Consider the following 12616-nt stretch of genomic DNA (forward strand, 5'->3'; position numbering starts at 1 on the left):
TGTCCAGATCCCGCCCTCTCACTGCAGGGTGCTGGCAAAGGCAAGAGTTTCCAAGGGCAGCACTCGGCTTCCACCAAAATGGGGCCAGACCCATTTGTGATGTCCTCACACTCGGCATGTCAGCCCCTGTCCTTCCCCTCGCAGTTCTCCAAGGGTTTGTACCCCAGAAAGGGATGTTCCCTGGGAAGGGACACTAATTGCATCTTCTACATCCTCCCACATCCAAACCCCAGCCAAACCACCTCCTGCGCAGTGGCACTGCAGCCATTTGGCAGAGGACAAACGCCCTCTACTCTAATCACCTCCACCCCTTAATTACTAGTGCAGATCTGAGGCTTCAGTGGGTGCCACGTTGGGCAGAAGTTGTTGGCACCCACAAGAGTTTGGGGAGCTCGGCGTGCTGAGAAAAGGCAATTAAAGGTGAGCCATGTTAATGCGGTACCTGGTCAGTCTGGAGGCCCCTCTTGCTGCTGCATTGGTAAAAATTAAATGCCTCTTATTAGCAGCGCAGCAGAGATCTGTAATACGTGTGGACAGAAAGGCAGGGATGGATGGATGGAGTCGGTGTCAGGGCAGCAATTGCTTATCATGCCTTATCTGGGAATATGAAACTGTATTGCATGACATCCAGAGGCAGGCTGAATAGATATGCCAATTCATCTCAAGCCCGGGCTTTGACAAGCTAGACTGCCCTTGTTGAAAGGCATCAGTCAAACAAGAGCTGCTGGCTGCTTTTCCCTTTCTTAGACTTTCTCTCGCTCCGCGCTCTCTCTCCCTCTCTCCCCACCTCCCCTCCCTCCGCCTTTTTTTTTTTCTTTCCCTAAGCTTTTTCCGCACAAAATTGAAAAGCTTTGGAAATAATAATAATAAAAGCCCCCCAAACTAATACCGTTTTAAGTACACCCCCCCACCACCACCATCCCTCCCCAAATGGGATTGATAAGGAACCCCAGTGTATGAAGGCATGTTTAGATAACATTGAGAATATTATAGCGAGTGAGGGAAAGTAGGGGGAAAAGCTTCCTGCCGCCTCTAAGCCGGGAAAGGCGACGGCACCCTGGCTAATACGAGTGTTTAATATTTGATGTGTTGGGATAAAGCAGGATCACCTTCGAATTGAATTGAGTGTCAGAATGAGAATCTATTACTGAAATTCTTGTGTGATTTGACAGCAAAGCAGACGATGTTATTCTTCACTAGTTACCGCAATCTTCTCCCCTACATCACTTAAATATTTTTTTCTTTGCTTGAGTAAACACACATTATCCTTTTTTTTCCACCCCCCTTTCCTTTTTTCTCTCCTTCTTTTATACTTTTTTTTTTCCCCCTTAAATCAAACCTGCCTTTCGCAGGGCTGATGGAGTAGATTGTTATTTCTTTATTTGTCCTATTAAATGGAATTCCTGATTGTTTAATCCTGCTTTTGTAAGTGATTTAAAAATACTTGAAAAGCTGTGAATGCAGCAGCACTTCTGACTAAACTGCTCAAAAGGGACCACGTTACACCAGGGTTTAGCTCCTGCCTCCTGACAGGCAGTGAGGGCAGTGGGCTCCAGCATTGCTGGGCTGAGCCAGCCCGGGCTCTGTGCCTCTGTCCTGCTGGATGAGCTTTCCTCCGTGCCTTCCCTGGAGCAGAGGAGCTCTGCTGTTGTCAGCTGGGGCTTGGCAGGCTGCTTATTCATTACCTGCCTCTTCTTTAATTGCATTCAGCTCCGATCCAGCAGCCTCACTACTAAATGATTTGGTGGTGGGGTCAGGCCTTTGGTGGTGTTAAACGCGCCTTGTGTCGTGCCAGTAAGTTTGTGTGGCAAGAAATCCTGGCAAGAAATGTTCACCTCCCCATCCCTGAAGTGGTTTGGGATTCAAACGGGATGTCAAGGGACCACCCTGGAGTCCCCAGTGTCCTGGGTGCTATTCAGAGATGGTCTCCAAGACACCCCCAGCCCCAAAACCCTATGGGTGCTTGGTGGCACAGAAAGCACTTTAAGCTGTGTTTACAAGCCCACTTTGTTGTAGGCGTGACCTCTGCTTTTTCTTCCCACCATACAAAGTAATACAAAACCTTCACACCTCATCCTGGCAGCAGCAGAATGAGGGAAGTCAGAAGGAATTGCTTATTTTGGGCAGACATGGCACGCAGCTGTCATGACAAGAGGAGGAAGACACTTTGGCTGTCGTGAAGTCATTTTCTCCATTGCAGAAATGTCCGGGGTGGGGTGTGGGGTCAGCTCAGATCAGCAGGCTGCTGTGCCCAGCCTGATCCTGGGGGAGCACAGCTGGCACCAGGCTCTTGCCAAAGTTGAGAGCAGCTGGGGAGATCTCTCAGATGCTTTCTGTCTGTATTAAAACATACTTTTCTCAGGCATCTTTTTTAAATTCTTAATGGGAAACTTTCAGCAAAACCCACCACTTTTTGAAATTCCTTAGTACTCTCCAGCATCTCCTCAAACTGCTGAGCCCCTTTGCTCCTGGGAGGACTTTTTCCAAAAGGAAATACTTTCTTCCTGCCTGAAAGTGTCCCTATTAATATTAAAATTACAATTAGTGGGTGAAACATTTAAAACCTCTTGATGGGCCATAGAAAACGAGCAGGTTGCTGGGCTGGGCAGGGCAGAAGGAGGCTCTGTGCTGGTCCTAGCAGTTCTCATGGCTGTGGTTTGTGAATATGCTTGTGCACAGAGCCTCTCTTCCCTCCTGCCCTTCGGCTAAAGCACTCAGGGCGGTGCTGCACCAGCACCTTTAGTGGAAGGCAGAGGGGCTGGGGGTTGGCTGAGCTGGTCACAGCATCAGCACAGACAGAAGGGATGGGGCTGGCTCTGTCAGCGTCAGCACCTTGCCCTAGCAGAGCTCCAGCAGCTCCATGAGGACCAGCCCCATCCCTTCCTGTGCGTGCAGGAAGGATTTGTGGGGCTCCCCGTGTGTGTGAGCATCCTGACCTCTGCGCAGGTGCCCTGTTTGCATGATGTGGGACATTAAATCTTGCCTTAATGTGACTGCCGAACACCCGTTTTTGTGAAGTGCGCCGGGCACTTCCCCATAAATAAATGATGGAGCATTATTCAGTCCACTTAGATCAATACATCAGCTTGACAAGTTCCAGTTCTGGGAATTTTCTGACCCCCCCTGGAACATCTTCTCTGCAGCTGTGCTGCTTATAAACCACGATGCGTAGCCCAAACAAGCTCCAGGACGTGGAGCATCAGGACTGGCTGTGTTGGTGCTGCCGCCTTACAAGCCCCACTGCTGAGGGTGGGGACTGGTTTGCACTGGGATTGTAGCAAGGGCAGGCAGGCTGAGCTTGATGCCAAACTGGGCAGCATTTTTACAAGAACTGGATAAATTCTTCCCCCTGTAAGCAGTACCATGGCACTGCCAGCATTGCTGGTGTGCCCTTCATGTGCTCCTGTCCCAAGCACAGAGGACCCATCTTTGACCCCCAGCTCTACTAGAAGTGACCCATGTAGCTCTTGTTTCAGGCTCTTTGCAAACTAAGGCAGATACATTATGGCCACCAGGACGTTTTATGACCCAGAGCAACAGGAGGTTGGGTTTGGACCCTTTCTACATTATTACAAAGCCATCCCCCAGCCGCAGGCTGCTGTACCCCATGTCTTATTCCCTAGTAGCTCCCCACCTCTGTTCTTGGGATTTTCTGCAGGTTATGTGAGGTGCAGGTTACCTAAGGACCCACCTCTCCATACAGGCACTTTTAATAGGGTGTGGATTATCCATAGTGCTGGCTCTATGCATGGAAACACAGTATGTTCCTAATCTCCTGCTGCTGTTAGCTCACATTTATCACAGGAGTGTCTGCTTACCTTTGATTTGAGATCCCTGCATCAGGGACCCAGGGCAGTATTTGTCTGTGAACTGCTGCGTATGCCTATGGGATTGTATAAGTAAATAAATATAATTAATAATCATCTGGCTTCAGAGCAGCATTGGCAGGGAGGTAAATGTAGCCTTCATAGAATTACAAACAAAATCAGGAGAAAAGAGAGACCGTTCTAGGAGCTGGTATGAATGGAAATAATTGTGTTCAAGCTGCCTGAAAATCATTCTGCCAACATCGTTTGGGTGGGTTTTAGCAGATCAGATTTGTCTCTAAATCAGAATTCTGACCAAAACCATTTAAAACCAGCTTTTTTTTTTAAAAGATGCCTGTATTCTTTACCAGTTAACATACAGGTGAAAATGAAATGCCACATGATGCTGGCCCCGCTTCAGTGTCTGACCTAGAAGAGAGCGACCCAGTCGCCCCAACACTAGGACTGAACCAGAGGAAGAGACAAATTGGTGTGATTTCCTCACAAAAAGGGTTTCAAGGCATTTTTTTCAAGTCCTCCAGCTTGCACGTGAACCAGGGGGATCTCAGACTTTCTCAGGTCTTGCCATAGGGATAAGTGCTGAAGGGGCAGGGGTCTGCACTGCTGCCGGCAGCAGAGCCGATGGGCTGTGGTTGATGCAGGTGTCCTGGCAGCCGTGATGAGCCAGCGGCCACATCTTGCCTGGTGGGCTGGGGACCCCCGCGCTGGGGAGCCTCCGGCACTTTCCACCTCGCTTTAACAGTCAGAAGAAGAACTTTCCTGTTTAAAGATTAAACGTTGTCTTTAAATATTAAACAGCAAAGCTCCTCGCGTTTGATTGCGTGGCTGCTGCCAGCAGGCGGCTCAGAATTGCCAATTTTAATTAAAAAACTTTATTTTCCAACACAGCCCAGCGATGGCTCCTCCTCCCGGCCGGGGCTGGTTGGCCTCTCCCCTTGGCCTGCCTTCATCCCTGTGCACACTTCCCGCTGCCTGCAGCCTTGTGACGGTCCCTGCAAGGCCCGAAGTGTGAGCGGCCTCGTCTGGGACTGATCAATGCCCCTGGCACTTCCTTCCAAAACCCCAGGAAAAACAATTAAAAACCCGATCGATCCGGCAGGCAGCTTTGAATATGCATAAGTGCACACTTGACCTTCAGTGGTCAGGCCAACTTCCACCCCAGCTGCTTAGCTAGTTTGCTCAGGTATTGCTGCTGTACCGAATGACCTTGATTAGGAAAGCAAAATGTGATGCAAAGATGGGCCCGGTGCTGATCCCAGGGCCCTCACTGCTGACACTGCTTCTGTGGGGCTGGGGGAGGTGGGCTGGGGTTGGCACCGGCACCCCGCTGTCAGGAGCTCTCCAGACCTGTCACCCTGGCTTTCTGGGGATTCCACCAGCATCCCACTGTTCCCTGTTGGGTGCTCCTGGCCAGTGACCAAGGGATGTGTTTGGCCCAGGAAGGCAGCCCTCAAGAAGGCTCAGAGCCTGCCTTGTCCCAGTGCTGGGACAGCCCTGCTCCCTTCCAGCCTCGTGCATCCTCCCTCCCAAGCATACCTTTCCCAAGGATGCTCCCCACTGCCAGCAACCCCGGACCTGGATCCACTGGTGCTGAGCGTGGGGACCTTGCTGTGCTGCTGTGCCTGGGCTTGCTCTTTGGGACGGAGCCCAGGAGAGGGAGCCACACGCAGAGCCGCTGTCACCCAGGGCCACCCAGCAGGTGGGTGGCAGGGTCCCATTCTGTCCCACCTGCCCTGCAGCCAGCCAGCCTGCATCCTGGCGGCAGCGATGGAGGTACCAGCGCATGTTTGTTGAATGCAAAGGAAACCCTCCCCATTGTGTACACAAAGTGTAATTTCAGTGAATTATGCACAGACTTAATTAGGAGTTTTAATTGCTAATCATCTCCCAACAGGATTAGCAATGCTGTCTATTAATTATCTGCGGAGCCCTCTGTTTTGCTAAGGCAGGAGTAACAAAGCAGCATGAATGGTTGCGTAGGCCAGTAATAAATTAACTCCCCGAGCCCCACAGCTCTCAGCGGGCTGCTGGCGGCGGGGGCTGCGAAGGGACCATCCCTGCCCGCCCTGGGCAGAGCAGCGGGGCGCGGAGGCAGCAAGTCCCCCTGGCACCTGGCAGGCAGGTGGGTGGTGGGCTGGCAGAGGGGACCACATAGCTCTGCTCATACAGTTCGTCCCCATTCCCCCTGCGAGACAGTGTCTCCCCCGGCGTTCCCAGCCCACAGAGGGTGTCGGCAATGCTCCTCTGTGCTGTGGCTGCATTTAGCGATGATCCCCGCTGCAGGAGGGAGATAGGGGCTGCTGGATTGACCTGATCTCATCTGGGGACAATGGCCCTCACGGCAGCAGAGATAGCGCCGGCGTGAGCGACGCTAAGCCCACGCACCCTTCTTACTGCTCACAATGCGGCGCTGAGCTTAATTCCTCCAGATGAAGAAGATACGTGGCTGTCAGGCTGTTAGTACAGCGTGTGTGTGACACGGAGGCCTGGCTGCTTGCACGCTGGCGTTTTCCAGTGGGTTTTTGTGCTGCTCAGGGTTCCTGGCTGTCTCCCCCCTGTGGGAGCCCTGCCAGGGGACATGGTGAGGATGAAGCAGAGTCCCTCCAGGCAGGCTGGATGGGGTGAGCAGTGCTGGCTCCTGGTGATGGAGAGGTCCAAGGCAACTGAGTTCTGGGGGTGGAACGGAGATGGGAGGCTGGGAGGGCTGCGCTTGGCAGAGGGAAAGGGGGCTGCCAGCCAGGCCAGCCTGGGCACAAGCACTCCATTCCAAACCCCCTGACTCCTGCTGCCAACTCCATCTTTGGTGAGGCAGGAATGGGGAAATGGTGTTGGAGCAACCCAGGCACATACAGGATGAGCTCACAGCCCCCGTCTTGCCCCAGTGTGGCAAAGGTGACCTCCAGTGATGCTGTCCTGGTAAATGCCCAGCAAATCTCATGAGGGTTGTCACCCATACATGGACATGCCTTGGACATCTCTCCTTTGAGGAGCATCAGATGGGACAGGCCAGCGTGAGTGTGCTTTGTGCAGGCAGTTCCAGGAGAGCTGCTGTGAGGGCGATGTGTGGATGGGTCTGCATGGCACATGGAGCGCAGACCCACGCCTGTCCCTGGAGCAGCCAGGCCTGGGCAAGTACAAAACGTGTGTGTGCTGTGCACCAGTCTGACCCTCTGCTTCTCTCTTCCAGGCGTACAGCTTTGCCATGGGGAGTTGGCCAAAGAACGGGCTCTTAGACATGAACAAAGGACTGAACCTACAGCACATAGGGAGGCCTCACAGCGGGATAGGTGAGTGCTGCCGCCCCGTGCTCTTCCCATGTCTGTGGCTACTGCTCCAGGTGCCACCACAAGATGTGCCTCAGCTCTGAGAGCTGGTCCAGGCTGGGGTGCTGAGAGCCAAAGATCTGCGAGATCTCCAGCTGGTAGAAGGATTGAAGATACATCAGGGAAAGATTGGCACACGGGATGAGCTCTTGGTCTCTGGCACATCCCAGCGTGGCAAACACACCTGCCTATCCCTCTAGCCAGAGAGCTGTTCCCTTCCTTGGCCGCTCTGGCAGTGCTCAGGCTGAGGATGGATGCGGGCAGCACCAGGGCTCACACAGTGCCTGGAGCGCAGGGCAGGACTCCCCAGGCTGTGCAGTACGGTCTCCCTGTCCGGCCAGTCCTCCAGCTGTTCTGGATGCTGCATCTTTCCTGGAGCGGAGGCTCTAATAGGCAGTGCAGCTTTAGGAGCTGGTTGGAAACATGCTGCAGAGTGAAGATGTGTGGCCCCAGCTGGAGAACTAAATCATTGCCCCATTTGCTCACACGTGTGATGAATTTCATGGCTCTGCAGCCTGTTCCAAGAGACTACCATGCACAGTGGATCCATGTTTCTCCTAGCTCCTCTGCACAAGAGATCAAAGTGGTATGAGGAGGGAGACCTGGCCTGGAGCACTGAGGCCATATATCTGCCTGCCACTTAACACTGGGCACGCAGAGCTGGGGCAGCAGCAAGCTGCAGTACGGGCAGGAGCTCAGATTTACTGTGCTGTAGGCAGGGCTGTAAGGAAGGGCTGCTTTGCTCTTGCCTGGCTTGTTTCTCTGCGGGGCATTTGATCACATCTTGGATACCAGCGGCCAGGTGCTCCCCCTGCCTCCCATCCCTTCATCCATGGTGACTTGTGAGCATTAAAGTTTGCAAGGAGGTAAGATTTACTTGGAAAAGTCACCTGGTACCTGGGCCTTGAGAGGCTGTTTAATATTGTTTCAAGACTCTAACCATTAAACTCTCCAATCAATCCAAGTTAAGGAGATGAATTATTTAAAGCTCACCAGCTTTTAATTAGCAAGCTCCTTTTGAACTATGGATCTGGTTGCATTATTGACAGAGGTAGCATTAAAATTTGCTTCCTTGCCTGGGAGCAGATTTGCCTTGCTTGTGTGCCATGTTGGGAACATCACGGGGAGGGAGCAGGGACTGCAGGAGTTATGTGCATGCTCTGGCGACTTGGGTTTTTCCTAGGGTCTCCTGGGGGATGCAAGGTTGACTTGTGCCTTGTCTTTCTCCATTGGATTTATGGCAAGAGCTCTCTGTTGCTGTCATCTCTTGCTCTGACAAAGCATGCCCAGCTCTGGAGTATCATCTGTCTGCCAGTGGTTTCTGTCCATGTTTATATCAGTGCTGTTGTCTTGCACAGGTGTCTCTGGCTGTTCAGAGAGATGTTGGTCATGTCCCTCCCTGCTCCAGTCCTTTAGGAAGGTTTTGCTTCCTCATTTCTTCCAAGCTCCCTCCCATGGGGGAGCACTCCTGGCTCTCCCAGTACAGGCTGAGCCACAAGCAGAGTGCCCACAGAGAAGCAGCATGTCAGGGTTGAGCAGCCTTCCATCTTCCATCAGGGTCGAGTGCTTCCTTCTTGCAGCATTCCATCCCAGTGGCAAACTGCCTTTCACACTCCATTGGGAAGGGGGGTGATGTGGGTGCTGTGGAGGATGCCAGCAGTGTGACCATCTCCATCTCCCTGGCACTGCCGACGATGCATGTGTGCCCTGTGTTCTGTAGCCTGCTGGCTGCTCAATTTGGAATGGGTCCAGAGCAGCTCTGCCCCGAGTGTCTGTGATCCTCCTGCAGAAGCAGCGTGCTGGCACCATGTGCTGGTGGCTTCACCACAGGCTGAACCCCCAGGAGTGAGCTGGAGGCACAGCTCATTGCATGGCTTCTCCTGCTGGCCAACTTCAGAGCCTTAGACACAGCTGCTGCCCACAGTGTCAGGGCTGCTGGCTCTAGGGCTTAGTAACCCAGTGTCCCTCTGGGGAGAAGGCTTGGGGTGAAGCTGGTGTCTGGAGACAAGCCTTGCCTGGCATTTTGCCAGGGCACTTGCCTCTGGGACTTTTATCCACATCATTTCCCAGCCTGCTGGCTTGTCACCTCCTAGTCATGGATCAGACATGGGCTCTAGTGACAGCCTGAGAGGTCCCCAGGCCAGGGGCTGAGGAGGGGCTGCTCACTGCAAAGCTGTGCTGCGCTGGCTTCCTTGGGTCCAGCTTTGCTGCCTTGTCCTGGAGCGAGTGTCAGTCCTCTGCAGCCAAGTCCTTCTGTATCAGCCACTGGGCCTGGGCAGTCATCCCAACCTCTGACTCACCGTGTGACCTGAGCACTCCTCACCACTCTCCTCCATGCTCCCAACTGGAGCCATCCCTTTTCCTGCCCAGGGCTGCCCTGCCCTCCCTGGCTGTAAGGAGCCTTGCTCCTGACACAGCCCTGCCCACCCAGCCGAATAAATGCCCCTTCTGGAGGCCTGCTGCTGGAGAGGAGAGCAGAGAACAGCTCAGCACACTGCCTGCCCACCTGGCACTGTTTGTGATGAGACAGGACTGCTTGTGGCTCTGGGGATGCTCCCATGTGGACTACAGCCTCCCGTCTCTTCTGCAGCTGGTCCCAGAGTGCAGCAATGTCAAGGGAAGTTGGGGAGCTGAGAGAGTGGTCCCCAGGGCTGCCCGAGATGGATGTAAGCAGGGTCAGCCCCCAACTCCCACAGCCCTCGTGGCTTGCTGGTGTCCACAAGTCTGGAAACCAAAGAGGAACAAGGAGGGAGCAGCAGGCAGTGTGCTTGCCAGCCACAGAGGTTTCACCAGGAGCATGGCGTGCACGACAGCCTCCACACAGCCCCTTTCTCCACAGCGTGGGGACCAGTCCGGGGGGATGCAGGCAGTCCTGTGAAGCCTCAGCTCGTTTATGCAGGGATGTACAAGGAGGATGCTTCCCTTCAAACCTGACAGAAAAATTGCAGTGGATGGCCACTTGCTTTTGCAAACAATTTGTGAGGAATTTTGCCGTCTCGCCTGATGGGTGGTGCATTGCCTTGTTTTCAAATCACGCTCAGAGTCACTGTCTCAGCAGGTAGCTGCTCCAAATCCTTGCATATGGCACGCTTTGGGACCAGTCCCACTCCATGCTACATGTCCTCTCCTTTAACTTGTTCCAACTCCAGGGAGTTCAGAGTGCTTGACATGCTGCAGGGCCAGGGCTGGATGGGATTCTGGATGGGAGTCCCACCTTTAGTCACTGGTATGTGTGGGCAGGAAGGGCTCGTGCTGGAGCGTGGATGAGTCTCACCACATCCCTTGGGGACATATAGCTGTGCCAACAGCAAGTGACTGAACAGAGCACACATTCCAGCTTTCAGCATCGGGTTTCTTCTGAGGAACAAGTGAGCAGTGCATCTTGTTGTGGGGTTAGAACAGTGGTTTGTGTCACCAAAATGTATTTGCATACACTGCCGTGGGGTGAGACGGTTCTTTCACAGGAGGGAAAAGGCAACAGAAGGGGGAAAACATCAATATTTTAGCTTGTTGAGGAGTGCTGGGCAGAATAAAGAGGTTGGAAAGTCATGCTTCAGGGAGCAAGGTTGATAAAAATCCTTGGGAAATGAGAAAGGAGCAAATGGGGAGTGAACCCTGTTCTGTCATGCCTTTGCTTGGGTTGGTGCCTCAGCTCTAAGGACTCTCTCTGGGCTGAACGTGGCCCTGAGGACCAGGGAGCACTTTTCTTTTGCAGCTTCTGTCTCCCTCAAACACGGATTAAATGTGTGTCAGCTTCAGTGTGGGCTGTAGGATCTCGGGGTGAGGAACTGCATTTTACCTGGTGTCTTCCTGACCCTCAACAGAATGAATTTGGGCCTTGCCAAGAAGTTACTCATCTTACAGATGTGTGCATGTTCCAGCTCTTACAACATGTTTGAGGGGCTGCTTGCCAAAAATGAGCTGCAGCCTGTAACAGGGGTCTCAGCACTCACGCAGAGAGACCAGTGTTCACAGGCTGCGCACCAGTGGAGCTGGATTCTTGCGCTGGGGTCTCGCTGCTGAGTTTCAGAGACTGGTATAAATCAAAAGGATCAAAATGCCAGGCTTTAGTTGTGATTCAAATCAGCCAGCAGATCACATGGGTTCAGCAATTGATTTTCTTCTATTTTTGCCTTTTTTTTCCTCACCCATTTCCCTGAAATAAGCTCATGTTTTTCTGACGAGCACCTCTCAGCCCAAGTGCAGCTCTCCTTACCACAGCCCAACTGTTACGTCTGGTTATTCTTCTGTTCATCAACCCCCCTGTATATGCTGCCATTTATTGGGATGGATTCTGTAACATAATACACCTTTACCCATCGTTTTTCGATATTGGCTACATTAGAAACACAGTGAATTCCTATTTGTTCTTAAAGAGGTGGTGATCAAATTATTACTCGTGATCTGAGTTGTGACACTCTCAGATAAAAAATTGGAGTGCCATGTTAAAGTACCCCAGTGGTAGTTTGGTTTGGTTTTATTAGTAAAAATATACTCGGTGTAGAAGGACAAGTAAATTCAGAATAGGTTTTAGTTAAAACCACCTGGTCTGTGAAGGCAAAGTAAGAAGTGATTGGTGAGTCTTTCTGCAAAGTGCCGTTTCGAGATTTTAGGATTAGCACATCTCATCCTGTCCCACCGTAGTTCGTTGGTTTGTCTCCCTGAGCATGGAGAAGATAAAGGCAGGTCTTCTCTTTGGTTTGGGGTTTTTAGTCGTTTGTTGTTTTGCCGCTCTGAAGGAGCCACTTACTGAACTGAAAATACACTGAAAAAGGTTAAAAGTTTCCAAATCTGGAGAACCAGCTGCTGCTGGGGAATTTTGTTTGTCGTTTGTCAGCTCTGCTTTCACCTCCAGTACACTGCCTGTCCTTAAACAGGATGTTACCCTTGCTACTGGTCTTTTTTGAATCTAATTGAATTTAGTAGAATCTCTAAAGTTTAGCACACAGATTATTGTGACTTTAGATTTAGTTCTAAGTGCCTGGTTTTCAGATTTTTCTCTCTTTTATGGGGGGAAGAGGGTAGCCATACTGCTGTGTCTCTTGCTAACAAACCTGCAGTGCCCACCCAGGCGACCAGGAGATCTGGTCCCATCGTATCTTGATTCAGTGATACCTGCTGAATAGTCTCCAAGGCTGTTGAGTTTTGATTCCAGCTTTTCGAGGCTTCAGTTTTGACATGATGCCCTTGCTGAGCTGTTTTACACTGACTGGTGTAATGCCCAAAGCCCTGAGGCTTCACACGGGGCTTCACCATCTTCCCTGTGCCCACGGTGGCCCCGGCCAGGGCTGTGCCGTGCTCTCCCCATGGGGATCACCACTGTGCCAAATGGAAAAGCCTTACCTGCCTGGGCAGGTCAGTACCCATGCAGTGAGCAACCCAGCAAGCCACCATGCCTTCCCAGCTCCATCTCTCCCTTTTCATTTACTGATTGGAAATCTCAGAAGGTTAGGGTGTGATATTGTT

At 52.1% G+C, this 12616-nt stretch overlaps 1 protein-coding gene across 1 annotated transcript in view; it reads left to right on the forward strand.

Annotated features, from left to right (window-relative positions):
* Positions 1-12616, forward strand: part of ERI3 (ERI1 exoribonuclease family member 3) — a 132690-nt gene that overhangs the window by 87927 nt on the left and 32147 nt on the right. Inside the window, exon 7 of the mRNA XM_084266570.1 lies at positions 7015-7114. Coding sequence (XP_084122696.1) covers positions 7015-7114 — 100 coding nt within the window. The remainder of the gene's footprint in view (positions 1-7014; positions 7115-12616) is intronic.

The sequence above is a fragment of the Gallinula chloropus genome, assembly GCF_964237585.1.
Source record: "Gallinula chloropus genome assembly, chromosome: 6".
Classification (NCBI taxonomy): domain Eukaryota; kingdom Metazoa; phylum Chordata; class Aves; order Gruiformes; family Rallidae; genus Gallinula; species Gallinula chloropus.